Raw genomic sequence first — 16,947 nt, forward strand, 5'->3', positions numbered from 1 at the left:
CTAAAACACCCAAAGGAATAAGCATTGATTTTTTTTTTCCCCCACACTCCTTCCAAAGATGGCCTGCCCATCATGCTGGTCTCCATGCCCCTCCAGCAAAAACGTCTCATTTTACTTTTCAGACAGATTACTCAAAAAGCCATGCCTACTTTGGCTTAAGTAAATGACTGGGCAGGACTAATAACACAAAACTTCTAAGAAAAATTGAGACAGAAAACCAGATCCACAGTCAGCAATGCCTAAATCCTGAAACATACGCAGGCTTTTACTGAAAGATTTCCGCCATCTCCTTTAGTGGCAACACCTGGCCTGCTCTAACCTGGGCTATTCTAGTGCTTATTGATCTTGCTTCCTGTGAATATTCATATGGTTTGCTGCAGAAATGTTCACGTAATTGATTTCATGATGCTACCCACAACCATGCTGAGGGTGTGAGAGAATACAGGATGGATGTATCCCATTCCCTTTCCACAACAGCATTTTTAAAATCTTGAATTCCAATACACATCTGGCCCCAACAGTTTCAGATAAGACATGGACCTGCAGTTTTAAGCTGTAATCAATGGGTAAACGTGATGATTCAATATACCTCCAGTGGATGAATTTTTTTATTCGGACCACAATGAAACAAAGGAGTAGATAACGCAGTGTGGGTGTTAACTGGCCCTAAGCTCTGATGGGCTGCCGGAGTTGTCTCCCCTGTCCTCCATGTCAGGCCAGCAGGGTCACGTGCTGTGTGAACTCTTCCAAAACGGCAGTGGCCAGCAGTGACATCTCCACCAAGAGAGGGCCAAGTGTTATAAAATTGGAGACTCTTCATGTGTTAGAAATAACAAAAATAATGCAAAGGAAATATAAATTGGATTTAAAGACTATTCAGGGAAGGTGTTTATCACAGAGTAAGACACCAGCTGGGATGCCCACATGTCCATCAGAGTCCCTGAGTTGGAGTTCCGGCTCCACTCCCTATTCTAGCTTCTTGCTTAAGCAGACCTAGAGAGGCAGTGGTGACGGCTCAAGTAGTTAAGACCCTGCCACCCAGCACGGGAGGCCTGGATTAGGAGCCTGGCTCCCTGGTATTTCAGAAGTGAACCAGCAGATGGGAAGTCTCTTTCTCTGCTGCTCAAAAGAAACGTGTTTGCATTAAATTAGTTTAATTTACTCCTTTAAAATATTTGTAATTTAAATTATAATATTATCATCATATGGCTATGGCAGTTTAACAGGATGCATTATTACTGTGGACAGTCATTCATGGTGCACTGAACGCAGCATCGTCTGCTAATGGGCAGAATTTTAAAGCCTCCCTTAGCCTGCGTGTACACAACCCCAGAGCACATGACATCAAAATACTAAATGTGAGAGGCCTTGGCGGGTGTGAGGCCTGCCCCGGCCCTGCTGGAGGACTCCATGCAAGGCCCCATGGAGGAGGAGAAGGGGCAAGACCTGGCTCCCAGACGCAAGTTGATGGTAGCTGTTCCCCAGGTAGGACGTTAAGACCTGCTGTGTGCAAGCAGGCTGGAGGAGAAAGACGGTTCCAAGGTTTCCATTTTAGCAGCGCACACTGTCACATCACTGACATTCTTCACTGAAGGTCTTGCTAACAAGTTCAGGCACAGAATGAAGATGCCAGCACATTAGAAGGGGCTAAGTTTAGCATCAAAAATCTGTGGGCGGGAGCTGACTGGAGCTGCGGAAGACATTCTGCTTAATTAAAATCAATTCTTTTCACTCTGCTTTGCTCTCTTCTGCTGCGACTGCATGAGAAGGTTCTACAGCTAATTTATCTCATGCAACAGATTAATGTAGTTATCTCAGTGATTACAAAGGAAATTCCAAGGCATTATTTGTAGGAACAAAAACAAAATGATCCTCTCTAAATCCTACAGCAAGGCAAAAGATGAATACAAAGTACTTCAAAAAGTTCATGGAAAATGGAATTAAAATGCAAAAAAAAAATTTGGAAAACCCAGAGTTTTCAAAAAGTTCACTGAAAAATGGGATTAAAATATGTTTATTTTGGTGCAAACATTTTTGATACACATGCATTATAAGGAGTTTTCAAAAAGTTCATTGAAAACACATATTAGGGGGGCTACTAGCATTGTGGCATAGTGGATAAAGCCGCTGCCACCTGCATCACCGGCATCCCATATGGGCAATGGTTTGAGTTCAGCTATTCCACTTCCAATCCAGCTCCCTGCTAATACACCTGGGAAGGCAGCAGAGGACGGCACAAGTGCTTGGACTCCTGCACCCACATAGGAGACCGCAAAGAACCTCCTGGTTTCTGGCCCAGCCCCCAGCAGTTGAGGGCATTTTGGAAGTGAACCAACAGATGTAAACTCACTCGCTCACTCTCTCTCTAACTCGGCCTTCCAAATAAATAAAAATATTTTTTAAAAAAGAAAATGTATATTAGAAAAAAATTCTGCTTGGATTTCAAATGTTTTGAAGGACTCTTATATAGCACCCAGGAAACACCCAGTCCTCAATGCAGACCCAAGGCTGAATGTCCACCTTCGTTCCATTTAAAACCAGGCCAGCCCCTCAACCTCTCAAGGACCATTCATGGGGCTTTCATGTGTTGTGATTTATTTTAATATTCACAATTGTTTTCCATGCTAAAAGCATCCTAACTTATTCAAGCACTACTTGTATTGAAAGTGTCCTTTAAAATCCACTCCTGCTGAGGCTTTTCTGGAACCCAGAGCTTCCCTCACTTTTCCTGGCAACAGGGTGTGATGGCCATTTCCAGGGCTGAGGGAAGCAAGCCTGCACTTCTTTAACAGATGTGGGGGAAACTGGGATACAACTAGTAAAGGGGGTAAGGGAGAAAAAGGGGAGAATTTCAATGACTGCTAAACCCAGCAGAGGTTTCAGGGAATTCTCTGGGCAGCACAGTCTCTTTGTATGCCACCCTTGTGGCTCATTCTGTAATATGGATTTTAATATTTTTACTTATTTTTAAACATTTTCTTTGAAAGGCAGAGAGACAGAAAGATCTTTCATCTGCTGGTTCATCCCCCACATGCCTGCAATAATCAGGGCTGGGCCAGCCAAAGCCAGGAGCCAGGAACTCAATCTAGTTCTCCCACATGGGTAGAAGGGCCATCACCTGCTGCCTCCCAGGGTACACATTAGCAGGAAGCTGGAACCAGATGCAGAGCCAAGAGTCAAATCCAGGCATTCCAACATGGGATACAGGCATCTTACCCCTGTGTAAAACGCCTGTTCCTGCAATTTGGATTTTACTCATATCCCTAGAGTTGGCAACCAGGCTGGTTTTGAGAGTTTAAATCCTCTCCCAAAACCTCGAGAACTAATTTTTTTTTTAATTTGACAGGTAGAATTATAGACAGTGAGAGAGAGAGACAGAGAGAAAGGTCTTCCTTCTGTTGGTCCACACCCCCAAATGGCCACTATGGCCAGCACTGCGCTGATCTGAAGCCAGGAGCCAGGCGCTTCTTTTTTTAATTTTTTTTTTTTTATTTTATGACAGGCAGAGTGGACAGTGAGAGAGACAGAGAGAAAGGTCTTCCTTTTTCTGTTGGTTCACCCTCCAAATGGCCGCTACGGCCGGCGCACCACGCTGATCCGATGGCAGGAGCCAGGTACTTCTCCTGGTCTTCCATGGGGTGCAGGACCCAAGCACCTGGGCCATCCTCCACTGCACTCCCGGCCACAGCAGAGAGCTGGACTGGAAGAGGAGCAACCGGGACTAGAATCCGGCACCCATATGGGAGGATGGATTAACCAAGTGAGCCACGGCGCTGGCCCCAGGAACTAAAATTTTAGTCTCCCTTTGCTACAGCCCTGGTAGCCACCATGTATTCACCAAAATCCAGAAAAGCTAAGCTGTTTTTCTGCTCACAACTAAACAGGGCCCCCAGATTTCTGAATGTTCTGTTGGGATGCTTGCAAAGACGACCATACTCCATGTCACTGACAGTGGTAGCACCATATCAAGGAGTGCTCGTGGGGCCAGTGGGAATGGGAGTTAGAAAGCACAGCCCCTGCCTGTGATGGGTGAGGTGAGGCCACAGGGGGGACGAACAGCCCAGAGAGCGAAGTGTCACCTCCCTGCCAGCCCTGAGAGACAGACAGAAGGTGGTGTCCGTCCTGCCGGGTAGCACCACCTCGGGTTAACCCAGGCTTGATTACAGGGCCGAGTGTAGAGAGCCCCAGCAAGCCCCTTGAGTGCCAGCACTCTGGGGAGCCAGAAACAGGCAGATGAGAAATGGCTGTCCAGGGTGGCACTCGGGCTGAGGCTGCGTCTGCTTTGTGAAATGTAGTTCTCTAACGTCTAATCACTTACTAATTTTTGTGAAGGAGGAACAGGAAGCAAAGATTTCTTCCTATAGCCCCCTTAAGTCAGCATTAGCCATCAACTCCACTCTTGACTCCTTTTTAGACAAAAATCTTTCACTTGTTCATCAAAACCACCCTGACCACATCTCCATACCCCTCTTCCAATCTCTTGATTGGAGTCAAGTTACTCCTTTGCTTAAAACTTTCTAGTGGCTTCCATCACCCTAAGTGTCAGATCCAGGCTCTTCGCTGTGACCAAGAACGCACTAAGGATTCAGGCATCGCCTGCTGCTTCCACTGTGATGGATCCCTCGCTCCATTCCCTTCCAACCCCATTGCTCTTTTCCTCATAGCTCAGACTGACTGATGCTCCTGGCCTTTGGGTTGGCACTGGTGGCTTCCACAGCCCACAGCACGCTCCCAATGACCGGTTGCTTCTTAGGATGAACCTCAGAAACTGTCGCCTCAAGACAGCTTTCTCTGAGTCCCTATTTCATCCGATTCCCTCACAGCTTTTCCCGGCATCACCAATCATTGTGTATGTCTCCCCACAATAAAAACGGACAAGGATTTTGCCTGCCTCGTTTATTGTGTGTCTCTAGCACACAGAGCAGTGCCCGAGTCCTCCAGTCCTCGAGGAACTAACTGTGGAAGGGAGTGAATAGAGGTTTCATGGGAAATGCATACAATGACTTGTGCCATGAGCAACCAGTGCTCAGTGATTCGCAAGGCAGCACATTCCATTCATACCATCAAGTTATTTTATCTTCGCGCATCAAGGTCAACAGATCTTTTGGTGCCGTTTTCCATGAACTTTTGGGAGTAACCCTGTAGATAGAAATGCTGCCAATGACACCATCACTAAGACGAGAACTGAGGTGACTTTTAGTCAGCAATGGGTTAGGATAATCTATCAGCTTCTCTCCCCAGGAGAGCTCCTGGTAAGCAATGAAAAACTGAAAAATACCAACCTGTCTCACACAGAGATTAAATCCAAGACACCTCCATCTAACCTAGAGCAGACCACAATGGGGATAGCAGGGCTGCATTTTTGTTGTTTTCTTGAAATTCCAAATTACCCACCCAAGCTAAATGACCTTCTGCTTGCTTTTCTCACAGTTGGAAGCAACTTTAACAGGGAGGTGACAAAGTGAAGTCGGCCGAAGACACAGCAGCCATCACTTTGGCAGAGAAAGGCGGCCCGAGGTGTGCAGCGTACCTGTCATGAGGAACAGGAGTCCAGCCACATGCTGGGTCAGGCTTTCCTCCCAGAAGAAACTGACTGTGGCCACAATGCAGCCACACAGAAGGACGGCTACTGCCATGCCCAGGAAGCCAGCAGTGATTCTTCTCAAATCTAGTTTAGAAACAGAAACACACATTCAAAATCAGAAGAGACAGGAAAGGTACTGACAATCAGAGAATAAAGAACGCTGTATGCATTGTGAAAATTAGTTAAGTTACACAGACAGGCTGAGGGCCTGCAGGGTGATGGGGTTTAGGGAATTCTCCTCCCTGGTATTTCACAAAAGGACAAACAGGGTGTAACTGATGGAGGGACCACAGTCTACCCTCTGTCAGTCCACGGAGAAATTCATGTCATTAGAGAAGAGATAATAAGACAACCCCAGGGGAAACTTGGGTAATAGACAGACAGCTACTGAATACACTGTGAGGGAGGAAGGTTTGAGAAATGCCTTTGTTAGCCTTAAAAACAGTAATAGAAATGTAGGCTAATACCACTGTGTCTAAAAGGCATCTGGCTTTGGAGAAAGAGCCTAAAACCTGAGCCATAGTGAAACAGGATTTTATCTAAGCACCATGGATGCCAATCATTTCATTTTTTATTTACATCTACTCTTACCTATGGTCAAAAAGGATTTGAGAAAGTGAAGGCAACTGTGGTGACTGAAATAGTGACCCAAAGTGCACACATTACACATCTACTCATAAGTACCCTCTCCCCTAAAATATGGGTCCCTCAGCACAAACATCCTTTAACCAGGTTGAGGAAGGAACTGGTCCCTTTGGACAAGTCTCCCCCGGGTACCCAACTGTCCTGTCCTGTGTATTGCCAATTTTGGCTACAGGTATTTGGACACTTTGTTTCCAATTGCTAAATAACACTTGTATTATCCATTTGCTGGCCATCACTTTTCTGTTCTACTTCCTTTCTCCCCTTTTTACTTTAAGAATGAAACTAACTTGAAAAATTATTAGCTAAATGTCTATGATCCTCTTTGAAGCAGCAGATCCCAAACATACATCTGCTGTCCCTGAGGCCAGGCAACAAGTCTGGGCAAATGCACGTGAGCCACGCACACCTGCAGCCAAGACAAGGCACATGCTGCACCCTTTGAAGTGTGGAAGAGCCCAGGCAGCTGCCTCCTGGTAGGTTTGAGCAGCTCCTGGGCTTCTTATGGGTGCATGTAGAATGGGTTACAGTAGCATCAATCTTGCTCTTAGCATCCTAGCCACTAACAGACCATCCCTTTTCGTTCTTTTCTTTCTTTTTTTTAAGATTTATTTATTTATTTGAAAGAGTTACAAGAGAGAAGAGAGGCAGAGAGAGAGGTCTTCCATCTGATGGTTCACTTTCCAGATGGCCGCAACGGTTGAAGCTGTGCCAATACGAAGCCAGGAGCCAGGAGCTTCTTCCCGGTCTCCAACTTGGGTGCAGGGGCCCAAGGACTTGGGCCGACCTCTACTGCTTTCCCAGGCCATAGCAGAGAGCTGGATTGGAAGTGGAGCAGCCAGGTCTCGAACCGGCACCCATATGGAATGCCGGCACTTCAGGCCAGGGCGTTAACCCACTGTGCCACAGTGCCGACCCCCATCCCTTTTCTAAAAGGTGATTTCTCATTTCCAGCTCAGAGCATCCAAATTAAAATAGAGCATCTCTGTCTAGAAGACGAAATGTAAACAGCACAGAGCCAGGGGCCCAGGGAAGCAATCTTCTAAAGATGCTGAGTTCAATGTGTTCACGTGAGCTCCATGTGAAGGATATACAAGACAACCACATCTGAGCAGGGGAAATTTAACAACAGTATAGTCTCTATCATCTTACAAACTTCCAAATTCCCTGTGGGTTGAGTGATGGTTCTATTTTCTGTGACTATTATAAAGCACAAGGTTTAGATATAATCTACATGGGATCTGCATTAGCACCAGGTAAGTTAAGCCTCTCCTGGAAATGGGGAATAGCTCACTTTGTGTGACTTTCTTAGAAAGAATCCTGCTAAAAGCATGTTTCCCTGAGAACCCTGGGAAGGATCATGAAGAGAATGCTCACATATTGCCTTACTGGGTAATAATGGAATGGATGAGATTCTTTTTCAGGATCCTGTGATCTTTAGTCCCACAAGGAGACGAAAGTCATTAACTATGTGGTTCTTTGCACAGATGATTAAGACCAAGAATTCCAAACATGCTAAAAAGAACAAAGACATGGGGTATAGTGGGTAAAGCCACCACTTGCAGCATCATATGGGCGCCGATTCTAGTCCAGGCTGCTCCACTTCTGATTCAGCTCTCTGCTATGGCCTGGGAGAGCAGTAGAAGATGGCCCAAGTCCTTGGGCCCCTGCACCTGCGTGGGAGACCTGGAGGAAGCTCCTGGCTCCTGGCTTGGGATCATCCCAGCTCTGGCTATTGTGGCCATCTGGAGAGTGAACCAACAGATGGAAGAAAGACCTCACTCTCTCTCTCTCTGCCTCTGCTTCTCTGTAGTTCTGCCTTTCAAATAAATAAATAAATAAATCTAAAAAAAAAAGAACGAAGACAACCTAAATAAGATACTAACTCACATTTGCTGAGAAATTATGGTTAAAATCTGCCAGCAAGAAAGACTTCCAGGAACCCATCCTGTTCAAAAATAAACCAATGACTTTCCAAGTCCAAAAGCTGCTGAGCACAATATTACTATCAGATCCCTGCCGGGATGATTCGGTAAAAGCTTCCATGTAAGTGTTTTGAGATTTAAAACAGAACTTTGGATCTGCAGGGAGGCTTGCCTATACAATGAGACTCTCCTTGGTCTTCTGCTTTGGTCATCAAAGAAGACCACTCAAGTTCTTGCCACTTATTTCATTGGAAAATGACATCAACGTCTCAGGGCAAACAACAGAAAGAACTTGGTATAGTTGATTGCTGGCATGAGCTATCCATCACCAGGCAACTTGAGTCAACAGTTTTCAGGTAAATATCAGCCCTCTTTAGTTTCATATTGCATGCTGCTTCCTAGAGTTTTGCTTTTTCCTGACAGTGAAAAAGAGTAGTTCCTTCCATTGAGAGGTAGAGGGAACTGACACCCTCTGGGAAAATTATAACACAACACTTGTAAAGACATTTTAGCAAAATGTCAAGGTCTGAGATAAACACAGTAGCTAAAGTAAATATTGTATAAACAAAACAAAAATAAGAGTATGTAAGGTATAATCTCCTTGGATTACTAAGACAGGTATCAAAACAAGTCCTTGTACCTTGGGACTTGGCAGTTGGCTGCTGTGTACAGAAGCCACCAGGGCAGACAGGGATACTCACTACTTCACAAAGCCTCACACCCAATCTTCACACCCTGGATTTACAAACAGGCTGTGTACACAGCATAGTGAAATGGTCCTCAGAGTCTCTGCTCAGGTGGTTGGGCCCAGAGGACAACACAGGATAAATACAAGTCTCAGTCCAAACATGGGGTTGGGGGGAACACCTTCTGTCCAGAGAGACACCAATTCCTCTCTGGCCATTTCCCACAGCTACTTACGAAGCAGGTGCCATTCATCTTGCTGTATTGTCTTGGTTAAATTGAAAGGAATATTTCGTAAGCGGATTGGCTGTGAAAAGTGGTACTTGATAGCTGTGCATCGCTGGGCAATACCTTGAAGGAAATAAGAAATGCAAATTATCAGTCTGTTCATTTGTAATAGAATTCTGGAGACCTAAGGCAGAATAATGTATCCTAAGCTGAGCTGAATGTGAGAAGGGATGGGGATCTCTTATTACTCTCATTAAAAAATGTTAAGAGCTGTAAAAATCTGACATGAATAATTTTGAAAATCATGTTTCTTTTTGAATATATTGAATTTTATAAGGGTCTATACCTTCCCTAATTGCTTCTCAATACTTAGTTTGTATTGCCTGAACAAAAACTCCTCAGGGAGATGTGGCCTCCAAGTATAGGGATGGTTGGTAGAAATCAGCTTAGAATTTTAAATTAACATATATATTACACATCTGAATTTGGTTCAGTCTCAAACTCATGAGTTGCATGAAAAAGTTCATTAGAAAGCGTGTTATTTATTTTAATATTTAATCATTTATTTGAAAAGCAGAGTAACATTGAGGGATGGGGGTGGAGAGGGAGAAAGAGAGAGAAAAAATCTTCCATCTGCTGGTTCACTACTCAAATGGCTACAATATCCAGGGCTGGAAGAGGCCAAGGTCAGAAGCAGGGATTTCCATCCAGCTCTCTCACGTGGATGGTGAAGACCCAAGTACTTGGATCATGATCCACTGCTTTCTCAGAGGCATTATCTGGGAGCCAAATCCAAAGCAGAAGTTCGGACTTGAACTAGCATGGGGCTCCAATATGGAATACCAGTGGCAGCTCAACTGGTTGCACCACAAAGTCAGCCCTGAGCCCACTATTTATAAGGAAACCAGGAGACTTCTTTACATAAAATTAACATTTGAAAAGGTGGTTTAGGTGGTAGTTATATTTCCAGACAACCCACAAAAGCTTGTTTAACTCTAGAGCAATTAATGTCATTGCTTAATAGGAATGTTACTGATCTGAATTCTGGATCATGAGTGAAAGGGTGATATTCAAAGTAGAGAGAAAGAAAAAAAAAATGCAGCCCCTGGTCTGTTAGATGGACAACTTTAGGCACAACACTTTGAAGTGGGCAAGTGTACCCTTTGGTTTATCTCACACCCTCTCCTCCTTCTTACCACTCTCTCTCTCTCAACCCATGCTTTTATTGCATAAATTAACATGGGCCTGTTCTCCTGAAGACGCACATCCATGGAAAGTATCTGCCCTCTCAAAATGACACAACAAACAAAACTGCCTTCTATTTTAAATCATCTTGACTAGCTGTTTAGAGAAATGCAGTATGACTTAACTAATTTTCTAAAAAGCTGTGAGTGAATGTTAGTCCTTTAACTCTGGAGAGTATTAAAAATATACATACCCTCATAGATGCAAATAAATATCAAATTGGTACAGGCTAAGTGAAGTTTTACAAACTCACACAGTAAAAGGAAGGGACGAATGTCTGAGGACACTTTGTGTCATGAGCCATTTAGTCCTTTCTGTGAACATAACTTCAGGACCATCTTCACTAAGAAAATCCTCAGACATCAGTTCACATAAGACTCACCTGGAGGGAGGAGGTGTTGTTAAAAACACAAACTCCTGGAACTCACTCCAGACATTATCAATCAAAAGACTGGGATGGAGGCAGAAACCTGAATTTTGACAACAAACATCCCAAGTAACTCTGAGGCAAGTGTCCTTGAATCTCACTTTGGAAAACACCTTTCAAAACTATTTCTGATTATTAGAAGTTTTCTGTTTCTTATGAAACCACAAATTCTCTGAAAGCTCAAAACTTTATTTTTCTCTTTATACTTTTCAATATGGTCTCCATGGCAGTGGTTGGGAGATCCAAGGATTACAAATTGGGCATTCAGATATAAGTTAGATGTTTATAAATCAGGAAATGTCTGTGCTTGCAAAAAGCAAACAACCTCATCTGAGAACAATGACAGATAAAGGATGGCAAAAGCAGTGATAGCCTATATTTGCATTTCTCAGAATTATCATTCTACTTGAAATTCAGTATCAGCAGTATGGGAAAGCTAAAACAGAGCTGAAGGCATGCCCCTACATGCACACAGACTCCATTGGCAAAGACTGGGAAATTTACTTGTTCCAAGCAGCTAAGGGCACTTGTGCCCAGTAATTACTGCTAGGCTAACCTAGCAGAGGCTGCGGGCGCTACAAATGTCAAAGAAAATAGACTACAGAATTAATTCTGAAAAGTAGCCAAAGAAACAAACAGCAACAACCACAAAAACAATTTCAAGCACTGGGGCGGGAAAAGAACCTAATTTCTAGAGTCACCACATCTTACAAATTAAAATGCTCAGGTTGTTTTTGTTTTTTTTTGTTTTTTTTTTTTTTTTTTTTTTTTAACATAAAAGTACAAGTCATACAGCCAAAAGAGCATGGTCCTAAGTGGAAAGAAAAGCAGTCAACAGGAACTCACTCACTGAGGAAACCCAAACATTGGACTTCCTGATGAATATTTTTAGGCAGCTATTTTAAATGTTTAAAGAACTAAGGGAAATCATGTCCAAAGAACTAAAGAAAAGTATGCAAATGATGTCTCACCCAATAGAGAATATCAGTAAAGTGATAGAAACCATGAAAGAAGAAACAACAAGCCAAATGGAAATTCTGAGGTTGAAGAAGTATAATAACAGAAATGAAAAATTCACTAGATGGTCTCGACAGAAGTTTTGAGCAGGCAGATGAAAGAATCAGCAAACTTGAAGACATGGCTACTGAGATTACACCACTTGAGGAAAATAAATAAAAAAGTGAGGAGAAATGAGGAGCACCTCAGAGACCTGTGAAATAAAATATAATTAAGTTAAATGCAGAGATCCATACCCAGAGACTTCATAATGAAACTACTGAAAGCCGAAGATGGAGAATTTTGAAAGTAGTGAAAAAAAGAGCAACTTACCACATACAAGCTAATTTCTCATCAGAAACCACAGAAGGGAGTGGGATGACATATAGAGAGCCCCCAGTTTACAATGGTGCAAAAGCAATACGTGCTTGGTAGAAACCATACTTCAAATGTTGAATTTTAATCTTTTCCAAGTTTAGTGCTGTGCAATATGATACTGTTTCTCAAAATCCTGGGCTATGATGGCAAGCCACATTTTCCAGGCAGCCATTCAATCATGATGGTAAACATTCAATGCTTTATAGTATACTATGTTGCTAAGCTATAAGGCTTGGTAGGTTAGGCATATTAAATGCATTTTGGACTTAACAATATTTTCAACTTATGATGGGTTTATCAGATGTAACCCCATGGTAAGTCCAAGAACATTGAGATTCAAAGTACTGAAAGTAAGAATGTCAACCCAGAATTCCATAGGCAGTGAAGTATTCCTTCAGAGATGAAGGAAAAATTAAGACATTCCCAGATAAACAACTGAAGAAATGTGTCACTAGCAGACCTTGCTTACAATGAAAAGGAATTCCTCATGTTGAAATCAAGGCAGTAACTGAATCCACATGAAGAAATAAAGAGTGCCATTATAAGTGCATTTATTGTTTGTAACTCCCCCCCCCCTTTTTCTCCTCTTTCTGACTTAAAAGGCATAAAATACAAAGCAATAATTTTAAACCTGTTTCAATGGACATACATAAAAATATAATTTATATGATAATAGCAGTGCAAAGAAGGGGAGAGGGCATAACCCCATATAGGAACAGTGTTTATATACAATTGAAACTCATTTGTATTAATCTAAACTAGATTGTAATAAATTAAGATGTCAGTTTTAACCCACATGGCAACCACTTAGAAAGTAACAAGTAACAGACAACTTTGAAAAGGTACACTAGAGGGGCCAGAGCTGTGGAGCAGTGGGTTGAAGCCATGGCCTGAGGCACTGGCATCCCATATGGGCACCAGTTCTGGTCCCAGCTGCTCCTATTCCGATCCAGCTCTCTGCTGTGGCCTGGGATGGCAGTAAAGAATGGCCCAAGTCCTTGGGCCCCTGCACCCATGTGAGAGACCTGGGGGAGGCTCCTGGCTCCTGGCTTCAGATCAGTGCAGCTCCAGCCATTGTGGCTATCTGGGGAATGAACCAGCGGATGGAAGACCTTTCTCTCTGTCTCTCCCTCTCACTGTCTATAACTCTACCTCTCAATAAAATAAAATCTTTTTTTTAAAAAAGGAATGGGTTATAAACATATATGTGCCTATCAACAGAGCCTAAATACGCATGGGGCAAAAAGTGACAGAGCAGAAGAGAAAAATGCACAACTCAATCCTAACAGCTGGAGACTTTGATAACTGATTTTCAATAGTGGTAGAACAAGTAAACAGAAAATCAACAAAGAAATAGGAAGCTTAATGCTACAACCCAACAAGGCACAATAGACATCTATATAACATTTTTTTCCAGTGCAACAGAGCATTCTCTAGGAGAGACAATATGTTAGGCAATGAAACAAACCTCATTAAATTTAAAAGTATTAAAGTTAGGCCGGCGCCGCGGCTTACTAGGCTAATCCTCCGCCTAGCGGCGCCGGCACACCGGGTTCTAGTCCCGGTCGGGGCGCCGGATTCTGTCCCGGTTGCCCCTCTTCCAGGCCAGCCCTCTGCTGTGGCCAGGGAGTGCAGTGGAGGATGGCCCAGGTGCTTGGGCCCTGCACCCCATGGGAGACCAGGAAAAAGCACCTGGCTCCTGGCTCCTGCCATCGGATCAGCGCGGTGCGCCGGCCGCGGCGGCCATTGGAGGGTGAACCAACGGCAAAGGAAGACCTTTCTCTCTGTCTCTCTCTCTCACTGTCCATTCTGCCTGTCAAAAAAAAAAAAAAAAAAGTATTAAAGTTAAGCAAATTGTGTTCTTTTACCACAATGCAATAAAATCAGAAAACAATAACTGAAGAAAATTTGTGAGATTCAACAATTTGTGAAAATTAAGTAACACTTCTAAAAACAAAAGGTTCAAAAAATCAAAGGAGTATGTCATAAAACAGTTTATGATTAATGAAAACAAAATCACAACATATCAAAATTTATGAGATGCATTTAAAACAGTGCTTAGAGGAAAATTTATTGCTGCAAACAGCACACTAAAAGAAGATATAGAATCAATAACCTTACTTTCTACTTAAAGAAACTAGACAAAGAAGAACAAACTAAACCTAAAGCATAAACAGGTTTTGCAATTAAAGTAGAAAAAATAGAGAATACAAAAGCAAAGAATATAAAGTGACATGAAAAAGTGGTACTTGAAGTGATTAACAAAGATGACAAATCTTTATTCTTTTCAAGATAAAAAGGGTGAAGATTCAAGTTACTAAAATCAGGAATGAAACAGGCTTTAACTAGTGGCCTTACAAAAATAAAAAGTATAAGAATACTATGAAAAATCACATGCCAACATATTAGATAATATGGATTCAATAGCAATTCTTAGAAAAAAATTTCAATACTGACTCAATAAGCAATGGAAAATCTGAACACACCTATAACAAGTAAAGAGATTAGGTAACTGAGTAAGAAACTTGTGTAAAACCCAATGTTTAAAGAATAATTAACAATCCTTCATAGCCTCTTCAAACAAAACAAAAGGAAGAACACTTCCTAACTCATTCTATGAGGCCAGTATAACACCAATATGAAAAACAAAAATATCATAACACAGGAAGTTATATAATATTCCTTATGAATATGTATGTACAAATCTTCAACAAGATATTAACAAAGTGAATTCAGTAACATCTAAAAAGAGTTTTAAATCATTGCCAAGTAATCTGTATCTTGGAAATGCAAGGTTGCTTCAATAAATGAAAATCAACCAATGCAATGTACCAAATCAATAGAATAAAGCACAGACACCACGTGATCATCTCACAGATACAGAAAAAGCATTTGACAAATCCATCTGATATTCATCAACAACCCTATAAGCAAGATATAAAAATATCATTAGCTCCACTAAGTAAACAGAAAAAAAAAATCTGAAGTTCAGATAGACCTGAAGCCACAGTGCAAGGATATAACTGGGCTTTAACATATAAGGTGTTGCCAAAACTTTGAGTCTTCTCACTAAGAAAAGTCAGAAATCTTTCTTAAGAAAGAAATAGAAGACATAAAAAAATGAAAAAATCTTCTATGTCATGGATTGCAAGAATCAGTATCACCACAATGTCCACATTACCAAAAGCAATTTACAGATTTAATGCAATCCCAATCAAAATATCAATGGCATTCTTCTCAGATCTAAAAAAAAAAAAAGATGCTAATACTCATATGGAAACATAAGAGACCCCAAACAGAAAATTTATACAATAAAAACAAAGCCAGAGGCATAACAATACCAGATTTCAGGACATACTACAGAGCAGTTACAATCAAAACAGCCTGCTACTGGCACAAAAACAGACATGTAGACCAAAAGAAGAGAATAGAAATTCCAGAAATCAACCCATGCATTTACAACCAACTTATCTTTGACAAAAGACCTAAAATCAAACCCTATAGAAAGAACAGTCTCTTCAGAAAATGGTGCTGTGAAAACTGGATCTCTATGTGCAGAAGTATGAACAAGACCCTTACCTTACACCTTACCCAAAAACACATTCAAAATGGATCAAAGACTTAATTCTACAAACTGATATCATCAAATTATTAGAGAATGAATATTGGGGAAACTCTGCAAGACATGGCATAGGCAAAGACTTCTTGGAAAAGACCCCAGAAGTACAATCAAAGCCAAAATTGACAAATGGGATTACATCAAGCTGAGAAGCTTCTGCACTGCAAAGAAACACTCAGCAAAGTGAAGAGGTAACCAACAGAATGGGAGAAAATATTTGCAAACTACCCAACAGAATCTATGAAAGCTCAAGAAATTAAACAACAAAACAACCCATTTAAGAAATGGGCAAATTGAAAAAGGTTGTACTTTTCTCTAAAAGGTAAGAGAGAACTTCCACTTTGCTTATGGCTTTGTCCAAATACTAATAGAGTTTATGGACTCAAAAAGCTTCCATAGCCTAGACAGCTCATGTCAAGTGCCTCGAGTGGTCACTGATGTCATACATAAGAGCATTAATTGTTAACAACAGGAGTCACTGTGCACTAACTCCCCATTCAGGATCTCTGTCCTCAATGAGTTGTATTATGAGAGTTAATTGTAAAGCTAGTTCTCAAACAGTTGTGTGTGTGTGTGTGTGTGCCCACGCGCAAATTGTTGAAATCTTTACTTAGTACAGAGTTGGTCTTCCATGTACATTAACTGAAAATGAATCTTAACGGAGAGTGAGACTGGGTAGGGGACAGGGAGGAGGTGAGGTGGGAGGGCGGGTATGGTTGGAAGAATCACTATATTCCTAAAGTTGTACTTATGAAATTTGTATTTCTTAAAAGATAAATAAAATAACTAAAAATAAAATAAGAAATTGGCAAAGGACTTGAAAAGGCATTTTCAAAGCATGAAATGCAAATGGTCAACAAATACTTGAAAACAATGCTCAGGATGACTAGCCATTAGGACAACGCAAATCAAAACCACAATGAGATTTCACCTCACCCTAGTTAGAATGGCTTTCATACAGAAAGCAACAAAACAAATGCTGATGAAGACATGAGGAAAAAGGTACCCTAATCTGCTGTTGGTGGGAATGTAAACTGGTGTAGCCACTGTGGAAGACAGTATGGAGATACCTCAGAAATCTGTATATAGACCTACATTATGATCCAGCCATCCCATTCCTGGGAATTTACCCAAATGAAAAGAAATCAACATATGAAACTGTGATCTGTACTCCCATGTTTATTGCTGCTCAACTCACAGTAGCTATGATATAGAATCA

At 41.8% G+C, this 16,947-nt stretch overlaps 1 protein-coding gene across 2 annotated transcripts in view; it reads right to left on the reverse strand.

The window, feature by feature from the left end:
- TMEM178A (transmembrane protein 178A) overlaps positions 1-16,947 on the reverse strand; it is a 69,236-nt gene that overhangs the window by 5,950 nt on the left and 46,339 nt on the right. For both annotated transcript variants that reach the window (XM_089326508.1, XM_002709906.6), the window contains exons 2-3: positions 9,073-9,186; positions 5,531-5,668 (exon numbers count right to left, since the gene is read on the reverse strand). In XM_089326508.1, coding sequence (XP_089182634.1) covers positions 5,531-5,636 — 106 coding nt within the window. In that variant the 5' untranslated portion in view covers positions 5,637-5,668; positions 9,073-9,186. The remainder of the gene's footprint in view (positions 1-5,530; positions 5,669-9,072; positions 9,187-16,947) is intronic.

The sequence above is a fragment of the Oryctolagus cuniculus genome, chromosome 2 (assembly GCF_051225735.1).
Source record: "Oryctolagus cuniculus isolate XC-2025 breed Fujian yellow rabbit chromosome 2, ASM5122573v1, whole genome shotgun sequence".
NCBI lineage: Eukaryota > Metazoa > Chordata > Mammalia > Lagomorpha > Leporidae > Oryctolagus > Oryctolagus cuniculus.